The 23,193-nt window shown below is 46.8% G+C and overlaps 1 protein-coding gene across 3 annotated transcripts in view; it reads left to right on the forward strand.

Moving 5' to 3' along the window:
* The window catches only part of LOC114805403 (A-kinase anchor protein 6-like), a 181,218-nt gene that overhangs the window by 55,791 nt on the left and 102,234 nt on the right, over window positions 1–23,193 (forward strand). For all 3 annotated transcript variants that reach the window (XM_029078760.2, XM_029078759.2, XM_029078761.2), the window contains exons 3-4: window positions 16,903–17,154; window positions 20,600–22,342. In XM_029078760.2, coding sequence (XP_028934593.1) covers window positions 16,903–17,154; window positions 20,600–22,342 — 1,995 coding nt within the window. The remainder of the gene's footprint in view (window positions 1–16,902; window positions 17,155–20,599; window positions 22,343–23,193) is intronic.

Below are 23,193 nucleotides of genomic sequence, written 5' to 3' on the forward strand. Positions count from 1 at the left end.
CTTGTGATTTTTCTAAAGAAATGGAGAAGTAGGATTTTCCTCTCCACCACAGGCTTCAGGCTAGACACACTGGAATAGATGGATGTATTTTTATTGTCCTCAGTGGAATCCAAGCTTAAGCACAGTAATGCTTAATACAGTAGGAGGAGCAGCGTGGCTCAGCGAAAAGAGCCCAGGGTTGTGAGTCAGAGGTCATGGGTTCTAATCCCGGCTCTGCCACTTATCAGCTGTGTGACTTTGGGCAAGTGACTTCACTTCTCTGTGCCTCTACCTCATCTGTAAAATGGGGAATTAAGACTATGAGCCCCACGTGGGACAAGCTGATTACCTTGTATCTACCCCAGTGCTTAGAACAGTGCTCAGAACATAGTAAGTGCTTAACAAATACCAACATTAGTATTATTATTATTATTATTAATAATGGGAATTTCTTAAAAAGAGAAGCATTCCTAACTGCTATAGGTTAGGTATTACTGGGTAGCAAGCTATTTGGACTCCCATCTCTTCATCCAGAAAACGTGTTTAGACACTATAGTACAACAGAGTTGATAGACATGTTTCTGGCCCACAAAGAGCTTACAGTCTAGAGAGGGAGGCAGACATTAAAATAAATTATGGATATGTATATAAATGCTGTGGGGCTGAGGTTGGGGTGAATAGCAAGTGCTAAAAGAGTACAGATCCAACTCTATAGGCAATTTAGAAGGGAATGGGAGAAGGAATGGGAAAAGAGGGCTTATTTGGGAAAGGCCTCTTGGAGAAGATGTGATTTTAATAAGGCTTTGAAGGTGGAAAAAGTGTCAAACATCACAATTAAGAAGGTATGTAGTTTCACTCACTAATTGGAACATAGTGAAAGATCTGTGTTTGCCGTAAAGGAGAAAAATAAAAAGCTTCATGAACACTGGAAGGCGGATGAACATTGCCTTGTTTCTGTTTAATGAGTTCCAAGTGATCTCCAGCTTGTGGCAGGGATTCCCTAAGTAATAACGGAATCCTTATGGATAGCTGTTTTTCTTCAAGCTGGCAAAAAAAACCCAACAATTTAGAAAAGCTTCTCTTTGTATCCTAGTTGAAGGGGCGGGCTCACAGTCTTGCATTCTTGTGCAGGCCTCTTTTCCATGCCTAGTGTATGTGCTCATACAGTGATTCACTAACCCATTTTAGATGAGAGGACCAATCAGTTTTGTGACTTATAGGGTGCTGGTGTGCAGAAAAATGCTGAGTACAGCAAAGAGGTGCAGAGGTTGGCCTCAAAGCTCTAGGAACAGTACTCCCCATCCAGAAACAGTCTATAGACTCCTCCTGGTTTCCTTCTAGTGGCCTTCGGTTTGGTTCTTAAGTCCAGAGAGAAGGAGTTTAGATTCGGAAAGATAAGGGACTCAGGGAGCCATGGGATAGTCTTCATTCACCTAAAAGTTCTGCTTGTTCTTTGTGTTCTTTTCAGACAATGGAACCCATGTTTTTTTCAACTTACAATGAGTGGGGCATACAGGAGTAGTGTTATTTTGAATATATAAGTGCTTGTCAGGTGGCAAGCCTGTATTAAGCACTGTTATAAATTTAGGATATCAGTTCAGACCCAGTCCTACTAGAGGCACTTATTTATCACAGCAACCTAAAGCACTTATGAACATATTGATTTACATATTATGAAATTTAAACTCTTATTTATTCACTTGCCCATCTTCCCAATTTGACATTCTAACCAATGTTACCCCTCTTTTCCCTCCTAACTGTAAATCTCTGACATTCCACCAGCCCTAAACCCTTTCCTGCAGCACAGTTGACCTTCTGCAGACCTTGAAATCCCGAGTGTGAGCCACCTCCGTTAAGAACGGGTGTGGTGGCTCGGGGAGGGTGCTAAAGTGTTTTTTGTTTGTTTTGTTTGTCTTTCTTTTTAATGGCATTTGTTAAGTGCTTACTCTGTGCCAGGCATTGTTTTAAGCACTGAGGTAGATATAAATAATCAGATTGGACACAGTGCCTTTCCCACATGGGGCTCACAATCATAATCCCCATTTTACAGATAAGGAAACAGAGGCACAGAGAAGTCAAGTGACTTGCCCAAGGTCACACAGCAGACAAACAGAGGGGCTGGGATTAGAACCCAGGTCCTCTGACCCCCCAGGCCTGTACTCTTTCCACTAGTCACTTTTTGAGGATGTACATCCAGTTTCTAAAATCAGGGTCCTTGAGACCTTGGCAATTAATAGCCAGGGTGAGGACCTGTCTGGAACACCATGCTAGTGCACCCGAGTTTGCCCTAGTACTTGGCTGCCATTATCCTTTGACTCTTAAAATTGGTACCCTAAAAACGAAAGAGCCATCTGGTGGTTCACTTAGCTGGTTCTGTACCTTCAGGGGTGGTTGCTGAAGTTTGGAGAGAATTTCTTCCTCTCCCAATGATAATGTCTGAATTTTCAGTTTCCAAACACGGATTTCTCAGGCACACTTGCTTTGGTCGTAAACTGATAATAAGTGTAAACTTAAAGGGTTCAACAACAAAAGTAGTTGTGCATTGGAATCTGAAACTAAATCCAGGATTATCCCCCACCCCTCCTTCTAACTAAAACCCAGGGGGCTACTGCCCCATTGGATCACTGATATTCTTCCCTTAACACATGCATCCACGGGTCCATCTCTAATAATTCATCCTGTTGAATTTCATATTTCCAGGGAACATCAGCTTCACTCTTCCTTCCTCACTGGAAGTTGGGCAGAAACCACCTCTCCTCGGGTGGCTGTCCCCTACCCCAACCCCCCTCCTCCATGCCCAGTTTATCTCCTGAAACAAGTTATGTTCCAGCAGGTGCCACCATACCAAAGAGCGTTCCCTGTGAGAGGGGTTCGGTGATGTGAGCAGTTTCTCTGTCCTCGACCTTCCCCCATTTTCTGTACAAGCGGTTGCCTGCTGGATCATCACAGGCCTCCAGGGGACAAAGCTGTGGGCAGGGCCAGCAGCCAGAACTAGCCCCAGCCCTAGGAGCCAGAAAGGGTCTAGAGATGGAGTTGCCAGCAGACTGCATCTCCTGTCTTCACTAGGCTCCAAGCTCTGGTCCGGAAGCCTATCTCACCCCTGGACTGGTTGCCCAGCTATGGAGCCCTCATATCTGCAGGCAGCTGCGGGATGTTCACCCAGGGACGAGGCGAGTGACAAGGCTCTTGAGTCTCTGCAGTGGCTGTGTGAACCTCACGGGGCCGGTCCACGTGGCTGCCGGGCCGCTTGTCCTCACAACCCCTGAGCCTGACCATTATTGGAGCTGACGCTGCATAACTGGGGTTAGCACTGCAGCTGTGGAAGCAGCAGAGGAGGAGGAGGAGACAGCATGGTAGCAGAGGTAAACTCACTGTGGGCTGGGAACGCATCTACCAACTCTGTTATATTGTACTCTCCCAAGTGCTTAGTACAGTGCTCTGCACACAACAGTGCTCAGTAAATACAATTGGATTGATTGTTCTTCTTCCCTATCCTCCCCACCGCTTTGGTCTCTTCTGTCTTCTCCCACCTCCTCTTTTTTCTTCCCCTTCCAGTCCTTCTTTTTCCTCTCCCTTTTCTTCCTTCTTCCCATTTGCCTTGCTCCCTCAGCACTCCACGCCAAGTTCACCCCACACTCAAAATGAAACGTTGGTCCCACTGCATCATGTGCAGAGGGGAAGGTTGTCCCATCCAGAAAGGATGACTGTTACATTAGCGCTCCATTTTGGGTTTTGAGGTTTTTAGTGCAATTGAATCTAAGGACAGAGCAGGCAGACAAGGGTCTGGGACCAATGAGCGGAAAAAGACTCCAGGACCTAATGAACATGTTCCTTTAATTCTTGAAAATTCCTTCAGAGAATGTGAAGGTCAAAGACCAACACTTCACACTGCAGCAATAATCTGTGATTAATCCCTTCCCACCCCAGGAAGCTGAATGAGTTTATTTTAACCACAGGACACATCTTTTCCCCTTCTAGTTTAGTGAATGCTAATGTAAGCTGACAGGAAACTTGGTTTATGTGGAAGGGTGAGAGTGATTTGCATACGTACAGCTTTAGGGGTTGGTTAATTCTCTTAGTCTTTAAACCTGACATCCTGTCATTGGCCTGACTCTTTTCAAGAAGGTCTGCACAGTGTCTGTTGCTGACCTTTATGCTATGCTGAGGATAGTGTCATTCATTCAATCATATTTATTGAGCACTTACTGAGTGCAGAGCACTGTACAGTGTAACAAGCATTCCCTGCCTACAGTGAGCTTACAGGGGAAAAGTGAGGGTGGAGAATGTTCCTGCGGGTAGAAGTGGTACTCACTTGGACCACAAGTGAGAGATGAGGCCCTGTCAGGGGTGACTTTGCTAGTCAGGCCTTCCCGAGATCACCTAATAGGGGCTGGTCCTGTCTGTGTGTGCCTCAGTGGGCCACCCCACAGTTGGAAGCAGAGACTAGGGCCATCCCCATCCTGTTGGTGAGGCCCAAGAGGAGGCCTTCTCCACTCTCAAGAAGAAGAGTAATAGTATTTATTAACTTCTCACTGTGTGCAGAACACTACTTAGCACTGGGAAAGAATACCTAAGTGGGATTTAGAAATGGTTCCTGGCCTTCAGGGGGTTCATAATCCAAAAATATAAAAGAGTAGAGGGAACTGGCCTCAGAAACAGGGGAGCGGAAACAAAACAGAAAGACATGGACAGTTACACAGAATAAAAATAAATGTCAGTAAGGCGTTACGGCAGAAAGAGGAGAATTTCAGGCTTCTTGAGGTTTAGAGTCCTGACACAACTACAGCCCAGTGACCAGTACCACTGCAGCTACCACAGTCTTTGTGAAAGTTTGTGGAGGCAGCGGCATACTATGGCTACTTTCCTTTGTCCCGCTGGGGTGGGGCCGAAATGGGTTTTCCTCAGTAATGCAGAGGGAATTAGCTCCAGATCGTGGGGAGGCAGCTTGGTGGTCTGGGAAAGGAGGATGCCAAGGGTCTTGGGTGTCACACACTGAGTAGGCAGCAATCATGATGGATTTGCTCACCTGTCTCTTTTTTATTGTGGTCCTCTGGCCTTGGCCATGAAAAGCCCCGTCTCCTTTCTCAAGAATATATGTCCACTTAATGGCCACATTTTGAGATTGGGGCTGCAGAGTGTGGTCAAAGCCCCACTCTTAAAAAACCGATCCAGAATCTCTGCGGAGGGCATGTCCACGTGGAACTGCACGGAGCTCAGGGGCGGGTGGATGTTCCCTGGCCCCAAAGTTGACTCCTCCTGCAATATCCCATGCTCCTCCCTCGTCCTTAGCACAGTGCTGGCAGCGGATGGAAGTGATTTGGAGGGCTTGGGGGCAACTTTGGAAATCCTTGTGATGTGCACCCCTTGTGCCCGGCAGCACTCAAGGAACCTTGCCGATGCATGTGATTTTGTAGCGAAGACACAACTAGAGTGTTCTGGGATTGTGGACATTATCATCGTTTATACGGCTGTTTGGTATTTCCAATTTTCCCTATGGGAGCCTGTGAGCAAAGGGATTATTTTGATGGTGGAATTGGTTCTGCTGCAGTTGGAGTTTCTGACCTGTAGACAGTAGGCAAGTCTGCTCTAACTGGGCTGCTGCACCCAGTCTTATTTATTGACCAATTGACCGATCTTATTTATTGAGCACTTACTTTGCATGGCACATTGTACTAAATGCTTGGGAGGGTCCAGTAAAAAAGAGTATTACATGTTTCCTGCCCACAATTAGCTTACAATCTAGAGAGACAAGTTTACTGGTTGTCCCTAGTGGGTCTCTTGGCTGGACCTTAGGATATAGACATAATCCAAGGACCTGGGCCTTACGTTTCACTCGGGGTAGGGTACTCTAGGGTACTCTCCAGACGCCAATGTGCTGATGACACTATCAAAGTAATAATAAAAATTATTTCTGAGAACCAAATTTCATTGCCCAGTTTGCGTATTTCCTCCTGTATTATCCTCTTCCCAGGGATCCATAGCAAAGCTTCAATTTTTTCTTAGCCAAAGGGCATATTCCCACTGGATTGATTGATTCATTCATTAGTTTGAGTATCTATTGTGCCCCCTGTTAGCATCCAGTACAGTGCTCTGTGTACTTCCTTTGAGCAGAGCATCATTATTATTCATTATTACTTCTTGTCTGCAAGAGTTCCCTGGGCAGGCAATATACAATAAAATTAGACAACATGATTTCTGCTGTCAAGGAGTTTACAATCAAGTGGTGCTCAGAGATGATGTCCAAAAGTCTCTGGGTTTTCCCAAAGATTCAAAGGAGAAGCCAGAGCCTTGTGAGAAGCAGCATGGTACAGTGGAAAGAGCGCGGGCTTGGGAGTCAGAGTTCATGGGTTCGAATCCTGGCTCCACCACTTGCCAGCTGTGTGACTTTGCGCAAGTCACTTAACTTCTCTGTGCCTTAGTTACCTCATCTGTAAAATGGGGATTAAAAAACTGTGAGCCCCACGTGGGACAACCTGACTACCTTGTATCCCCCAGCGCTTAGAACAGTGCTTTGCACATAGTAAGCGCTTAACAAATACCACCATTTATTTATTTAGGATTTGAGAAGCAGTATTCCCAGATTGAAAGCTCCCTCCTGAGCTTTACACGGTCACTAGGGAGACTGACACATTACACACCCCCTTGCTGTCTTGTTGGTTCAGCTCACATTTCCCGGGAACTTAGGTCAGTGCCCAAAATAACCTGCCAGTGGCGCGAGGGGCAAATGTTGAGTGAAATTTCAGTTAGCAGTCTGGGAGCCTTGGGGCTGGGGAGCTGGGATTTTGCTGAAGTTCGGCCCAGCCAAGGGCAGCTGGTCAGTCCTTTCCTTTCAGGAGCCAGTCAGCGAGCCGGTAGAGGAAACAGATTGTCTGCTGTAGAAGGGGTGCCGTCCGGCAGCGAGTCAGCACTGAACGCCGGGTGGATCTGGTGGTCGGGGACTTCTCTGTCCGGCTTTTTTCCTGTCATCTGTGTGCGGGATCACTGGCTGTGGCGGATGACTCCCCGGTGGAAAGCTTATTTAGGCAAAAGCTGTTGGGAGTGAGCTACCGGATGCAGCTCAGGAAGGACACCCTGCGATTCAGAAGCTGGTGAGAAGTCCCCGGGGACTGGAGACAGTTCAGGTCGGGCAGACAGGGAGGTTGGGTTCTTTTGCACAATCTGTGTGATTGTTTTGCTTGCCTTTTTTCTTCTAAAAATGAGTTCATTGGAAAAGTTGCCTTGTGCCAGTCCCCACACATATAGTAGCATGTAACTCTGGCCGTAGTACTCCTGCAGGTGGGCTATTTCTCATGATTGAAGGTTTTTCCAATACATTCTGCCAATCGGTTTGGGGTAATGTCCACTTCTATGCACAGTACCACCTATTGAGGAAGGTCAGCCCAAGTGCTTAGTACAATACTCCGCACAAAGTAAGTGCTCAGTAAATATCATTGATTGATTACGCGCCAGGAAAATGGGGAGAAATATCAGGGCTTTTATAGCATCCAGGTCTCCGAACACATGGGCTTCCACTGATGAAGCCACTTGTAGATCTCTGGTTTATTTCTGTTTGTAGGAAAAATTAACTGTCTATCTCCCTAAACACTTCTGTAAAGCTCACTCACCTAGCTGTTTGATGCGGCATAGAAGAATTAGCTTGAGTCCCGGCAGTGTTATTGTTGTGCCAGTAAAAACATTGGCCTGGATTGTAGAGTATCAGATTTGATTGTAGCTTAATATAACCATCAACTAAAAATAGGGGTGCAAGTGTTGTTCAAGGTGACAACTCTGAAGGCTTCTGTTGAATATACCACTTCATCCACTATCTGTCCTGCTATGGTGTATAACTGTATTTTCTAAGCTCTTCAAGGGCAAGAAACTAGATTTTTCTTGTCATTATGATAATAGTAATAATAGTGATAATTATTAAGTACTTAGTATTTTGCCAAGCACTATATTAAGTGCTGGGATAGATGTGGGATATTCAGTCCCACATGGTGCTCACAGTCTAAGATGGAGGAAGAACAGTTATTGAATCTCCATTTTGCAGATGATGGAACTGAGGCACAGAGAAGTGAAATGACTTGCCGCAGGTCACGCGGCATACAAGTGACAGAGTCGAGATTGCCTCTGACACTCAGACCCATGCTCTTTCCACCAGGCTACACTGCTTCTCAAGAAGGCTTTTTGAAGCCTTTTACTGGGTACTTGAGCTTCACCAACAGGGGCTACAACATATAGGCTATGCTATACATGGCCAGTGCCTGCTTAGGAGACTGTACAATCTCATGGGGAATAATAATATTAATAATGGTGGTATTTGTTAAATGCTTACTATATGCCAGGCACTGTACTTAGCACTGGGGTGGATACAAGAAAATGAGGTTGGACATCTTCCCTGTCCCATGTGGGGCTCACAGTCTTAATCTCCATTTTACAGATGAGGGAACTGAGGCCCAGAGAAGTGACTTGCCCAAGGTTACAATGCAGACAGGTGGTGGAGCTGGGATTAGGCACACAACCTTCTGACTCCCAGGCCTATGCTCTATCCTCTACACCGTGCTGCTTCTCTAAAGGTGCACCAGAAGAGTACCCAGTTAACATAGTCGTACTTACTGAGTGCTTACTGTGTGAAGAGCACTGTACTAAGCCCTTGGGAGAGTACAATATAACAATAAAACATGTTCCCTGCCCACAAGATAATTGAATGCAGATAGGTAGACAGTTTATAAGAGTAGACATGCATGGTGAGAGGTGGAGATAGGCAGGATGGTGGAGTTCTAATTTTATTATGATACGTGTCAAGCACTATTCTAAGCACTGGGGTAGATACAAATTAATCCGGTCAGACATAATCCCTTTCTCACATGAATTTCAGTCTAAATAGGAGGGAGAACAGGTATTTTGTTCTCATTCTACAGTTGAGGAAACTGAGGCGCAAAGAAGTTAAGTGACTTCCTCAAGGTTACACAGCATGCAAGTGGCAGAGCCAGTATTAGAACCTAGGTCCTCTAGTTCCCAGGCCTGTGCCCCTCTGATTCCTGGTGCCTGGGACACTCAAGGCTGTGTGGAGAAGGAGCTAAATGTTCTTCCAATTAGAGGACCATAGGTCCCTGGTTGAGAAACTACCCCCAGGGATCACACCCTGAACGGAAGGTCAGTGAGCAGGTGTTAATCCCTCCGCTGCAGTCCTCAACTTCTTCCTGCCCATCCACCCCGTAATCTTGCCCGCCTGCCAGTTGCCACCCACTGAAAGAACCAGATCCGGTGCCTGTGGGCACACATCCTCCCAGCCGGAGATCTGAGAGTTGCCTGTCCATGTGGCCTCTAAGCTGGACTGTCCTTTTGGGACCAGTTGTCCACCCAGGCCAGAGTCGCCACTGGAGTTCTCTCCCAGCACCCCCACAGTGGGGTGACAGAGAGGAGTCTGAGGCCGAACAATCCCTTCTAGCATTTTTTCTGACTCGTTGCCTCTGGATGACACTTATAGGGACCTAATAGACATGGAGAAGAAGTATCAGGTATTCTCCACCCTTAAGGACTTAACAGTGTAATGGGGGAGGTGAGCACATAAGCAGCATGGCCTAGTGGATAGAATAATGGACCTGGGAGTCGGAAGGACCTGGGTTCTAATCCCAGCTCTGCCACTTGTCTGTTACCACTTAACTTCTCTGTGCCTCAGTTACCTCATCTGTAAAATGGGGATGAAGACTGTAAGCCATATGTGGGACGGGGCTATGTCCAATCTGATTAGCTTGTAGCTATCCAACGCTTAGAACAGTGCTCGGCACATAGTAAGTGTGTAACAAATACCATCATCATCATCATTAAAAGAGTGTGAGAGTAGATAGTTATAAACACAAGAAAATAAATAAACCAGCAGCAAATTAATAAGCAGATAAGTGCATAAGATGGCTGAAGAGGCAGAGGGTTGGGATAATTGAGAAGGGTTAAGGAGTGGTGATTATTTGGGGATGATAGTTGGAGTCAGGCCATGTTTGGGAGGAGGCCCAGCTTCCTGGAATCTTTCCCCACAACCCTATTCCATGGATCATAGACCAGACACTTGCAAACTCTCCAAATCTGTCATGAGGAAAATTTGATTGACTCTGACCCCTCATTCCAGGAAAATAACAGGCCAGTGTCAGGTTCATTGAAAGGTAAAGACATCACAGATTCTCCTCTTCCTTGGAGGCGTGCCCTGTTGGGGGAGGGAAGTTAGTGTCACTAGTTTTGACCCTGACCAGGGCTCCTTAGTGGAAGCACTATATTGAACCCCAGTCAATCAGTGATATTTATTGAGGGCTTATTCATTCATCCAATAGTATTTATTGAGCGCTTACTATGTGCAGAGCACTGTACTAAGTGCTTGGAATGTACAAATTGGTAACAGATAGATACAGTCCCTGCCCTTTGTCAGGCTTACAGTCTAATTGCTTATTGTGTGCAGAGCACTGTGCTAGTGCTTGGGACAGTACAGTACAATAGAGTTGGCTTTCTTTGTGCAGAGTACTGTCTGGGCACCTACTTCATAGTAGAGCACTAAACTGGGTGGTTAGGACCATACAAAGTAGTTGAAATCCAGTCTCTGTCCCAGAGGAGTTTACCATATAGTGTTAGCGATTACTCTAATGTTAGGTTGAAAACTAAGCATTAATCAGGAGACTGTTTCTTTCAGCTTCTTTGTTTCACACCAGCAGATCTGTTGTTCATTTGGGGCAGGCCAGATATTCTCAGGGCTGTTGTCAATAACCCCTGTGAGGTTTAAAGATGGGCCAGAGAAAAGAGATTTAGTATGGCAGGGAAAAAAACCACTTTTTTTTCCTTTTTTTCTTATTTCCTGAAGCCAAAAGTGGATCCCTCTTGGTCTGGCTCCTACCTGTCAGAGGCCCTCAACAACCTCTTAAATCAGCCTGCTAAATAAATTCATAACCACAGCCCCTAGTCAAGCTGTGGGCTCTGCTGATGTTCAGTTTCTCTTCATGTGACTTTCTATTTGCTCTGGCATAATTATAGGCAGAGAGATGTCACAATGTGGGCTTGTAAGGGCTAGCTAGCCCTCCTCTGGGAAAGGGGTAAGGCTCGATGTATCAGACAGGTGGACTGAAGTCAGAGTGCCCCAGATGTATCTAGTGATATTTGGCCTCAAAACTATTGCCTGAGTCTGCCTGAGGTAATTCCTGCTGCCTTACCTATATGCCCTCTGTTAAGCTTCAGTGTTTGACGGATATCAGCTCTTGGCCTGGAGTTGGCTTAGGGAGAACACCTGGCCCTGGGCTTAGTGAGTGGAAGAAGGGGCTCACGGGAAGGAATCTGCGAGGCCGTCTGTGTAGGTGTTTTATGGGATTACTATGTAGCTCTCTGGAGGTATCATGTATTCAGGACAAGCCACGTGGGAGTTGTGCTTTGATAGTTGTCCCAGACACTTAAGGATAAAAATAATAATTGTATTTAAGTGCTAGATATGTGCCAAGCATCATGCCAAGTGCTGGAATAGATATAGGATAACTGCACCAGACACACAGTCCTTCTACCACATGGAGCTCATAGCCTAAGTAGGAGGAAGAAAAGGTGTTTAGTCTCAATTTTACAGATGAGAAAATGGAGGCACAGAGAAGTTAAGTGGCTTGCCCAGGATCATACAGAAGGCAAGAGATGGAGCTGGGTTTGGATTTAGGTCCTCTTTCCAAAAGCCAGGTTTCACCCTTCTACATGTTCAGTCCTTGTCATCTAGCCCAAGCCCTGTGTTTGGAGGCACACAAATCCCTCCTCTAGACTGTAAGCTGCTCGTGGGCAGGGAACGTGTCCAACTCTGTTATAGTGTATTCTCCCAATTGCTTAGTGCAGTGGTCTGTATGCACAAGCTTTCACACCATAATCAGGCTCTTGGAGCCCAACACATAGCTCACCTGGAAATGGTGTTCCGCGGGGGTGAGTGGGGGTGGAGGGGGAAGGTATGTTTCAGCCAACGTGGGAAAATAGGAATAGAACAGTGCTTGTGAGGAAGGTCAGCTGTGCCTCAGGAAGAGGGCCAGGGCTGATGGAATGGCATAGATTTCCGGGAGAGGCATCTTCCACTGGGCATAGCGAGTGTCGAGTGACACCCACTCAGCATGGAAGGCTCCCTGGGAATGGCAAACTGACCAAGGGAAAACCTCCAAGGATCCAGGGCTGCCGAGCTCCGCAGGCTCTGAATTCCCCACTGCTAAGAGCGGGCGTGGTGGCTGGGTGAGGGTGCTAGGGTGTTTTTTGTTTTTGTAATTTATGTGGTTTGTTAAGCGCTTACTGTGTGCCAGGCACTGTTCTAAGCACTGAGGTAGATACAAGCTAATCATTTTGGACAGAGTCCATGTCCTATGTAATAATAATAATAATAATAAACAATAACAATTATGGTACTTATTAAGCACTTACTATGTGCCAAGCACTGTTCTAAGCGTTGGAGTAGATACAAGTTAATCAGGTTGGACACAGTCCCTGTCCCACTTGGGGCTCACAGTCTTAATCCCCATTTCACAGATGAGGTAACTGAGACACAGAGAAGTGAAGTGACATGCCAAGGGTCACATGGCAGGCAAGTGGCGGGGCTAGGATTAGAATTCAGGTCTTTCTGACTCCCTGGCCTGTGCTTTATCCACTAGGCCATACTGCTTCTGGATGGGTGTTCAGAAGTCAGGCTTGGCTGGCTTCAGTCATTCCTCAGCCCAGAGGAGGGGCCAATAGGACCCCCCACCCCCACCCCAGCCTCTTTTGACATGATGGCATTTGTAGGCATCACAACATTCCATGATGCTGTCATGCTCAGCCCTTTGCAGTAAAGTATATCACCGCCACAACCTCAAATAAGCACCCTTGGGCAGCTCACCTCCAAGATCCTGACTTGTGCCCCTTCCCCTCCGCCATCTCTGAGAAGGACAGCAGCACAGTCGTCTTTGAGAGAAGTCAAACGGTAACCTTGTTTGAGATTTCAGGGCTGCTCTAAATAGGAAAATCTAGCCAGCTTTGATCTTTATGCTTTACATCAGTTTTGTTCAACACTCTAGGTAAGCTTGTGGCAAGCAATGGGCAAATCAGTTCATAAAGATTTGACCTTTTACTGTGTTTTACTGTGTTTTAATGTGTCCCAAGGTCTCAGTACAGTGGTCTGCATAGAGTAGACACTCAGTACTGTGTTCTACGTCCAGTAGGATCCAGTACATTGCAGGCAGTAGGCACTCAGTACAGTGATCTGCAGCTAATAAACACCCGGAACAGTGCTCCATTAAAAGTCGTGGCTGTTTAGTGGTGTGAACATACTAGGGACTCAGTCCACTTTTTTGTATGCAGTAGACACCCAGTAAAGTGCTCTCCATCCAAAAGGCATCCAGTAGGTGCATGTGGTAGGTGCTGCATAAATGCTGTTGATACTGGTGATGATGATGATGAGGTAATTTTTCTTCAAACTTCAGTTTTCTTTCTCAGAAATCATTCTTAGGCTAGAAATGAAGGGGAGAACATAGTAAATGTGATGCACTGAGAACCAGAAAATCAGGATTCTTTTTCTGACGCTGCTACTGTTGTTGGCCACTTTATTTAGCATCTTCAGGCCCTAATTTTTCCATCTGTGAAATGGTAACAAACTTTGTGGCCTGATTACCTCCCGGGTGTAATCAAACCTAATTAGGTAACTGTTCAGGGAGAAAAAGTAGTTCACGAAGTGTTTTAACTTCAGGATATATTATTGAATACATTGTTCATTATCCATTGTGGTTAAAAAAATCTGATAACTTCCCACACCTCTGAAAGGCCCCAACTTAAAGTAATGGCCTAAACAGATAGACATGGTGACTCTCTTTTAAACGTAGCAAATATTAAATGTCTGTGTTGTCCCAGAAATGTTATGAAGGTTCAAGAATGAGCACTGCAATCACTGAAAAGGAAAAGAAGGAATTTATAATTTAACAAAATGACAGATGAACATGTTTCCTTGGGAAGAAGCAGAGAATATGGTCACATCAAGCAATTTTATTTCAGTACTTGACAGAATTTTTTTTCCCTAGAGTGGAAAATGTTTTTTTCAGGTAAATAGCTAGATAAAGATTTTAGATCTATAGAGTGGAGTTTCTGGTTCACAGATAGTGGCTACTGATAGTAAAATTATTTTGGTGCTGGCTAGAGGGGCTGATAAGACTGAAAATCCCTTTGAAATTCCATATACATTGCCCATTGCTGCCCTGTGTTTTGACTTCTCCCTCTGCTGGAAGAGAGTCTCCCTTTTTCTGCTTGTTGAATGCCAGGCTGGTTTGTTTGCTGCCGGTGTCTCCCAAGGGTCCAGCAATTGGATTCTAGGTCCAGTCGTGTTTTAGACAGCCATGATCAAGGATGCAAAAAGTAATTTTGAAATCAGTGTCAGAATATGATTCCAAACCTCTCAGGGGAAGTCTTCCGGTTCAATAAGTCGAGAGCATCATGGAAAATATGGGTCTCATTCCTACAGAAGCTCTTAAGTTGTACTCTGAAAACATTCACATAAGTAGACCCGCAGATAATTAGGAACCACTTCTCAGAATCACTAAAGAGCTGTATTTGATATTTAATCTGAAGAAGGTGAAGGTTATACAACAACTTGCACTTGCTAACCTTTTCCAGAGTTCAGTAACTTTTTCGACTTCAGGGACTGTGGTCTATCCACTGGGCCATGCTGCTTCTCTCTGACAACCTAAAGTTCAGCTTTTCATAAAAATATTTACTTCAAAAAACCACTCCTTCTCAATAAGGAATATCTTCTGTTGAACAAATAGACAAAACCAGCCGACAGCTTCAGTATTTCATTGGATTTCAACAAACGCTTGTTCTGTAAAAGGAAGTTTTCCATTGCATTCACAAGGGGCTTTTTCTCTAAGATCACAGCATGTATGAAAACATCAATTCAGTGGTCTTTCTTTTTGCCTCTGGCTCTAGAACAGTATCCTGAGTCTTCTCCTCTTTGACCAGATTTTTTAAATCTCTTAAACTTTTCACTGTTGAGAAATTCCAAAATATCATCAAATCCTAAACAGATCTTTATTTTATGTGTTCTTATACAAAATAAGAAGCCTTGATTTTAAAGAAGACAATATTTTGGGGCCTGTTTATGGCCTTCCTTGACATCCATCAGTGTTCGTCATGAACAGCTGTAGTAGCGACTGAGGGCTTGGCCTAAGGAGGGGACATGGCAGCTGTGAATGTCCGACTCAGAGGCTGCCTGGAAGCTTGTGTCAAGTGGGCAGGTGGGAGGGCATTGGGCAGCTCTAATCCAGGATGGTGCCATTCAGTTTATAAACTAAAAAAGAGGAGATGTTTGAAACCCAATTTAGTAGTAGAGTTAGCAGATTTGTCATTTGCTTTGGTCCATCTGGAGACGGCTAGATGGAGAGGGCCCCACTGTTGCTTATTTGTGCAAAAGATTCACTTCAGAAATTAGAATTAGTTTCCATTACAGTTTGATACTGTTTAGACAAGTCATTTCTCCTGGGGAAAAAAAAAGCTCTGTGAGTGGACTGAGGCTGACTGAAAGAGCTGGGAAGGGATGGGTGACATTCCTGAATCCTGTTGGTGGTCCTGGAGCTGGGGGGCTGGAACAGTTGTCTTGGAGGTGGGGGCAGAGGGCAGGCAGCTGTTTTAAAAACTTGTCCTCCTGGCATTTCCCTGGTTTCTGAGCTCTCCTGTTGGTGAATGGCCACGGTTTACATGTCCTGAGTGTTTGCACTTCCACCCCTCAACCCCCACCCCACCTACAGAAAACAAGACCTGGCCTTGACCTTATAGTCTGTGCTGTGGCTATTTCCCAGAAAATATGGGTGACAGTGGCTTTGTTCTTTTCTACTGGGTCATCATAATGCCAGCTCTGCCACTTGTCTGCTGTGTGGTCTTGGGTAAGTCACTACACTCCTCTGTTCCTCAATTACCTCATCTGTAAAATGGGGATTAAGATGGTGTCCAACCTGATTAGTTTGTATGTACTCCAGCACTTAGTACACTGCCTGGTACAAAGTAAGTGCATAAGAAATGCCATAACAAAACAGACCACTAAAAGGTTTCTACCTTGGGATGGTAAAGTTGATGATTCCCTTCCACTTTTGTGTGAAACTTGGAGTATTCATTCATTCAATCGTATTTACTGAGCCCTTACTGTGTGCAGAGCACTGTACTAAGTGCTTGGAAAGTACAGGTCGGCAACAGATAGAGACAATCCCTGCCCAACAACGGGCTCATGGTCTTGAAGGGGGAAACAGACAACAAAACAAAATAAGTAGACAGGCATCAATAGCATCAAAGCAATGGAGTAAAGCAATAGGTGTGTGCAGAAGTATACCAGTCAGGTTGCCCACAGGTCTCTGCTGGACTGGTAGGTGGCGCAGGGTAAGATCTAGGCATCAACCTCTCTCACCATTAGATAACACCCCTGCTTGCAGTGCCCAGCTGCTAGGTTTGGTTGTTATTGCCCTGGCTGTTATGGGGCATAGAGGCTAGAAGGAACAGCCTTTGATTGGTGAAGTTTAGACCTTTAGATAATGTTGTCTGCACAGTCTGCAGCTAATTGTAGAAAGTGTTTACCTTCCCTGTAGCCTCCGAAAGTGTCCCCAGATTTGGTCAACTCTAGACCCTACGCACTCAGGCCCAGGAGGGAGAACGCTGGCTGCATTTACTCTGTCCATCTGGCCCCAAGCTATGCCCTCCCTTTCAGAAACTCGAATGGCCATGAGCCATGCTGTCATGGTTCGAAAGGCAGAATCAGATCCCTTTCCCAGCCTGACCGCCAATGGCTTGGGTTCCTGTCGTCTGCTCCCGGCCCACACAGTCTGTGCCAGAAGAATGAGAAAGATTGATATGGAGATGTGCAGAGTGGCCATCAAAAGGGACCGGGCTCTTTCCTAAAGGATAGGCCTGCTGCTAAGACTTGGCTTTTGTTCTTTGTCATTGCAGGACATCTGTGAAGATATCTCGGATCATGTCGAGCAAATCCATGCCCTCCTGGAGACCGAGTTTTCCCTGAAGCTCCTATCCTATTCGGTCAACGTGATAGTTGATATCCACACGGTACAGCTCCTCTGGCATCAGCTGCGGGTCTCCGTCCTGGTACTGAGGGAGCGGATCCTGCAGGGGCTGCAGGACGCCAATGGGAACTACACCAGGCAGACGGACATTCTCCAGGCTTTCTCTGAGGAGACCAAGGAGGTAGCGTAGCCCCAGTCAATGCCAGGAGGGTGTCTGTGAGCTCGGACTCTTCACCGCTTAATGGGCACCATAATGATAATAATCACTTAAGCAGCACCAGCAGAGGTGCCAACTTTTCATTTTGAATGTGGGGGCAAGGGGACTGGGAAATGATGGGCTCTGATGGGCCAACAGGCCAGAAAGCTGTCATTTTGGATCTCTGCAGTCCAGAATGGAAATTCCCAGATCTTTGTCAGCGAAGTGGGATGGGCGAACCTGGGAGTTCAGTTTAAAAAGTGGTGGAGACCACTGTCCCTATCACCTCCAAGGATTTGGAACCTGTAGGCAGTAGGGCCACCAGGAGACTGAGATCATTTATTCCTTCATCAGTCTGGGCAAATTCCCCACTAGGCATACTGCTTTAGCACTTTGTGTCTCTGTTTGTAAAACAGGGATATTAAGTTCTCTCCCATCAAGGTTGCTTTTGAGGGTTAAGGAATTAAGAGTTTTTAAAGGTGCTTTGCAACTATTTGCTAGTAACTGCCAAATTCCTTATTGCTTTCACTTTTAAGCACTAATTATCTGTCCCTTTTAACCCTTATAACTCTACCCCATCCTCTTCAATCCTTCCCCCTTCCTATTTGGTCTTCCTCCCTGCTTTCCATTTTTCCTTTCCCCACAGTTTTGGTTTTACAATATTGTAGTATTACAGTATTATTCTCTGCATCCTCTCCTGGTCATCTGGGGAAACAGCATCAGGCTGACCTGTTTTCCTAACGTTCAAGAACTATTCATCTGTCCTCCCTTCCTTATGTAACTTTAGGCAGCATCTGTCAGACTCACCCCTTCAAGGCCTTGATCTGGGAGCAGAGTTGTTCTTTAGCTCTTCTTTGTATGCCCCTGGCCCGGGCCTTCCTTGAACAGCTGGAGAACTGAATGTGATAGTGTGTCCTGGTCCACCCCTTACCCAGCTCCTCCTCTTCCTCTTCCTCCCCCTGCTCTTCCTCCTCTTCATCATCCTTTCCCTTGACTCCTTGCTATAATCACTGACCACTACTGAAGAAGAACATGGAGGGCAGAATACTCTGAGAATAAAGGCAGTTGTCATCTCTGATTTACTTCTTGCTGTGGAATTATGGGTCTGGATCCCATAATGTACTGCACTAGACACCTGCTGTGTGCGGAGCACTGACTGTGAGCCTGTTATTGGGCAGGGATTGTCTCTCTCTGTTGCCGATTTGTACATTCCAAGTGCTTAGTACAGTGCTCTGCACATAGTAAGCGCTCAATGAATACTATTCAATGAATGAATGAATACTAGATGTCTTTTGTATAGAATACTGAATTGGGTTCCTACTATGAGCAGAGCACTATGTAAGACACTGTACTGACTACCCTAGGACACTCTAGCTTTGAATGTACTGTGAGTTTTCCATGGCAGCTACTTCAAACCCAAATCACAGATTTTCATATCCTGGTACTGTCAAATGTATCTTCTGCCAACCTGAGCTAGAAAGGGAGCCAAATAAAATGTTTTCTATGGGAGGTCAGTAGCTGAAGATCTCGCTGGCTGCCAGGGAAAAAGGTTTTCTTCAAGGCCTGCATGAAGATTAAAGCCTAGGATAAAGTGAATAAATGATCCATTTAAGCACAATGCAGCTTCATCTGAAAGCTGCAGGCAGGTATATTTTAAGACAGCACATTTGTATGAGATATTGCTAGGCAGCCCAACAGGCCTGAAGATTAGACACAGTTAGACGGGATATTTTCGGAAACACAAAAGAACAGTGAAATGCCAGCCCACCCTTTTTCTGCCTCCTGGAGCTTGGCCTGGAAGAAGTGGCAGCCATTAGAAGCCCAGTGTGGAGGGTGTGAGTAGGTGGTTTTGAAGTCAGAGAGCTCGTTAATATGACCGAGTGACTTTGAAGAGATGAAGAGTGAAGCCCATTACTCACCCGCTCAGAGAGCCTTGGTGATCTTTCTCATGTTTTCCTAGGTGATATGTAGACCCACTTCCCAGAATTATACTTAAGTCATCAGTTGCATTTATTGAGTGCTTACTGTGTGTGCAGCACTGTATTAGGTGTTTGGGAGGGTACAGTACAACAGAGCTGATAGACACATTCCCTGTCCACATTGAGCTTACAGTGTAGAGGGGGAGACAGACATTATAAACTATGGATATGTGCATAAATGTTATGGAACTGAGGGAAGGGTGAATAAAGGGTGAAAATCCAAGTGCAACAAGTCCCTGAATCTGAAATAACATCAGTGGCTTGCTAATATTACCTCGACTGTAATTGGTAATATATGTTAAGCATTTCCTACCTGCTAAACATTGGGATAGATACAAGATAATCAGATCAAATATAGTCTCTGGCCCTCATGGGGTTCACCCTCTAAGGGGGGAAGAAAGTAGGTATTTCCCATTTTAGAGATAAGGAAACTAAAGCACAGGGAAGTTAAGCGAGTTGCTCGGAGTTACACAATAAGCAAATGGCAGCTTAAAAACCAGAGCCCCTTACCCGCAAGTCCAGACTCCTTCCACTAGGCCTGAGCTTGGATGAGGGAATCTTTGCGTGGGGATAAGATATGTAGATTCTTAGGATGATAAATAAAAAGTAGGAACTGTCCTTATTGCTTTACATATCTCCTATATATAAATATATATTGTATGGTATTTGTTAAGCACTTATTATGTGCTTAAGCACTCATTATGTGCTGGTAGATAGAAGTTTACAGTTTATCAAGTTGGACACAGTCCATGTCCCACCAAGGGCTCATTGTCTTAATCCCGATTTTATAGATGAGGTAACTGAGGTACAGAGAAGTTAAGTGACTTGCCCAAGGTCATATAGCAGATATGTGGTGGAGCTGGGATTAGAACCCAGTTCCTTCTGACTCCCAGGGCTGTGCTCTATCCATTAGACCATGCTGCTTCTCTCTATATTTATATATGTATTTCATTATATCATGCTTTACATTACAGATGGTGCCCGGTCCAGTGCTCTGGACACAGTAAGCTGTTAGTAGTGGGTTTGATGAGGATATTGGTTTTCAGTTTATTACATTGACACATGCCTTGAAATTTTGTATTTTAAGTTCCCTAGACACCTGTAAAATGTAACAAACTGAAATAAAAAATTTTGTATTATGGCAGAAAATGTCAGTAACCAGAATGATGTTTGTGATCAGGCTCTCTCCATTTCTCCAACACGGCTGTATTCTTGCCTACTTCAAATTCCCCAGTGGCTTGGCCATGGACCCTGAGGTCATTAAGCGGGGGCCTTTCTGGACTCCCCCACCAGAGCCTCTTTACTCAGTTCGCTTTCCAGATCCGTGGGTTGGGGGCCGAGGACCCATCCGGCAAACAGCAAACAGTGCCTGGCACACAGTTAAGTGTTTAACAGATACCTTTTAAAAACAAAATTGGGTTTACCAGGACATTTCCCTTTCTCTCTTGCAGGACCGGCTTGACTCTCTGACGGAAGTGGATGACTCGGGACAGCTGACTATCAAATGCTCCCAGAATTACCTGTCCCTGGATTGCGGCATCACGGCCTTCGAACTGTCGGACTACAGTCCCAGCGAGGATCTGCTCGGGGCACTGGGAGACATGGCCGCGGGCCAAGCTAAACCTAAGTCCTTTGACTCCTGGAGCTACAGGGAGATGGAAAAAGACTTTCCAGAGCTCATGAGGAGTGTGGGGCTGCTGACGGTGGCCGGCGATGCCCTCCTCCCCCCGGGGAGCGGAGCCGTCGATGAAGACGTGATGCACTCCACTCCCCCCGCTGAAGATGAGGGCCAGATGGAGGGGAGCAGAGCACCCCCTCCAGTGAAAGAACTTCCCCCTGACTCATCTCCCCCAGGCCCGGCAGGGCCTGACCCCCCGACCGTCAGCCAGCCCACTGTGGAGCCGGTGAAGCCAGAAGGTCCCAAGCCCCAGCAGCTCCCCACCTGTGAGAGCGCCACCCCCAAGAGGCCCATCCGAGACTGTTTCAATTACAACGAGGATTCCCCCACGCAGCCCTCTCGCCCCAAGCGGGGCCTGTTCCTCCAGCAGGAGGCCTTTCCGGGCGGTGGGGACGGCCGTGCTCTGAACCCGCCAGGCACCCTGTCAAAGCCGGCCCTGAGCCGGAGCACCCCATCCCTGCTGGACCCTCCTGACCGCTCCAAGCTCTGCCTGGACCTGCAGGCCTCCTACCCCAGCGGTCTGGCCGCAGTGAGCCAGTCGTATGAGTGTCTGCACCGGACAGGGGACGGGGCACCTGAGCGACCATCCCGTGGTCCCTCGAAGGAGAACTCGGCCAGCCTGAGCCGGCTCTCGGAGCGCAGCCGCAAGGAAAAGCTACGGCACAAGAAGGTCCCCGAGGCCCCCAAGGGGGTTTTCTGTAGGTCATCTAGAGGGGAGCTGGTTCCTGCACCCAACCAGCCAGTACAAAGCAGGGGGAACTTGGCAGGGAAGCAGGGCTCCACTCCCTGCACCCCCAAGAGCAGGGAGAAACCCAGGGCCAGGGCTGCCTCCCCAACTGCCGGGGGTCCTGGCGCCCAGGGGACTCCGCAGGCCGAACTGCAAAGCCAGGCCGAGCCACCTGGGTCACCCCCCTCGATCCAGGACAGGGCGTCCCCGCCTGGCTCCACCCCCACCCTCTCCCCACCCCCGAAGGACAAGAACAAAAAGAGCTACTTCTCGTCTCCTAGCCACGTGACCAGGAACGGTTCAGTCGTGGAGGCCTGGTATGGCTCCGATGAGTACTTAGCCCTCCCCTCCCATCTCAAGCAGACAGAAGTGCTAGCGTTGAAGCTGGAAAATCTGACCAAGCTCCTTCCCCAGAAGCCCAGAGGAGAAACGATCCAGAATATCGATGACTGGGAACTCTCAGAAATGAATTCAGATTCTGAGCTCTACCCCACCTACCAGGTTAGAAAGAAGCACAAGAGGTTTGGGAGGGCTTCTCCCAGCTCTTCGAGCGATGCGGCCTCCTCCTTGGAGGAGAGCGTCGAGTCTGGGCCTCTGAGCGAGATTCTTTCAGACGAGGAGCTGTTCGGGCCTGTGTTGGCCATTAAAAAATGGACTGTGGAGAGGTCGGAGGGGAACGCCATCACCGAGAAAAATGAGAGCGCTGCTGCTAAATCTGCAATAATCCAGCAACTGATGCAGGACATCCAACACCAAGAAAACTATGAAGCGATCTGGGAAAAAATTGAGGTAAGACCACCCTGCTTGGTTGGTTCTTGGGTTTTTGTTCCCTGTTGGTTCTTGGGTTTTTGTCTGAGTTGAGTATAAAGGGTATATGCCCCAGACCATAGTGGAAGAAAAGAGAGGGAGAGCGATAATCATCAACTCAGCCACAAGGTAGGTGCCCTGAAAACACTGATCGGTATTCTGGCTCATGGGCTCTGTTGGAATGGACACTCTTGTGCTCAGAGGGCTCTCCCTTTTCCAAGGAGTGGGAACCTGGCTCAGCTTCTTATGAGTTGTTGGCTGTGGTTAGGGTAGCCCAGCCCCAGTGGGTAGGGGCCACAGGCAGTAGGGACACCGGTGGTGGTATGATTTGGCACAGCCTAGCAGATCCCATTGAGGAGTCCCCCTTTTCTCCTTTTCCTGGACACAAGGAGGCTCCTTTTGAGTATGTCCACCCACATAAAAATACCCTGAGATAGTGCATGGCTGGGCCAGCTTTAGGATGCCGTGGGGTTTGGAGGGGGCCTTTCATGTTCAAGATGAGGAATTGGTAGGGCAGGTGGCAGAGGGGCAATAAGGTCACTTAAAAACCCTAGGAAGGCGAGAGGTGGAGGGCCTTGTGAGGCCAAGGGAAAGCCTGCGAGAGAGTCGTGGCAGGTGTTAATTGAAATAGTACTGGCCACTCGTCTCTCCCCCCATCAGTCCACTTCTTTCCCCTCACCCAATTCCCCTTGCCTTTCTCAAAGCCGGTCAGAATCAATCTGAGTGGCAAAATGTGTCCCCAAGTTGTGGTAATATGGGTAAAGGACCTGCAGATCAGCTCATCCTCCCCATTCCGGGAGGCTGCAGCAGAGAAGGTCCCCATTCTGGAGCAA

The sequence above is a fragment of the Ornithorhynchus anatinus genome, chromosome 14 (assembly GCF_004115215.2).
Source record: "Ornithorhynchus anatinus isolate Pmale09 chromosome 14, mOrnAna1.pri.v4, whole genome shotgun sequence".
NCBI lineage: Eukaryota > Metazoa > Chordata > Mammalia > Monotremata > Ornithorhynchidae > Ornithorhynchus > Ornithorhynchus anatinus.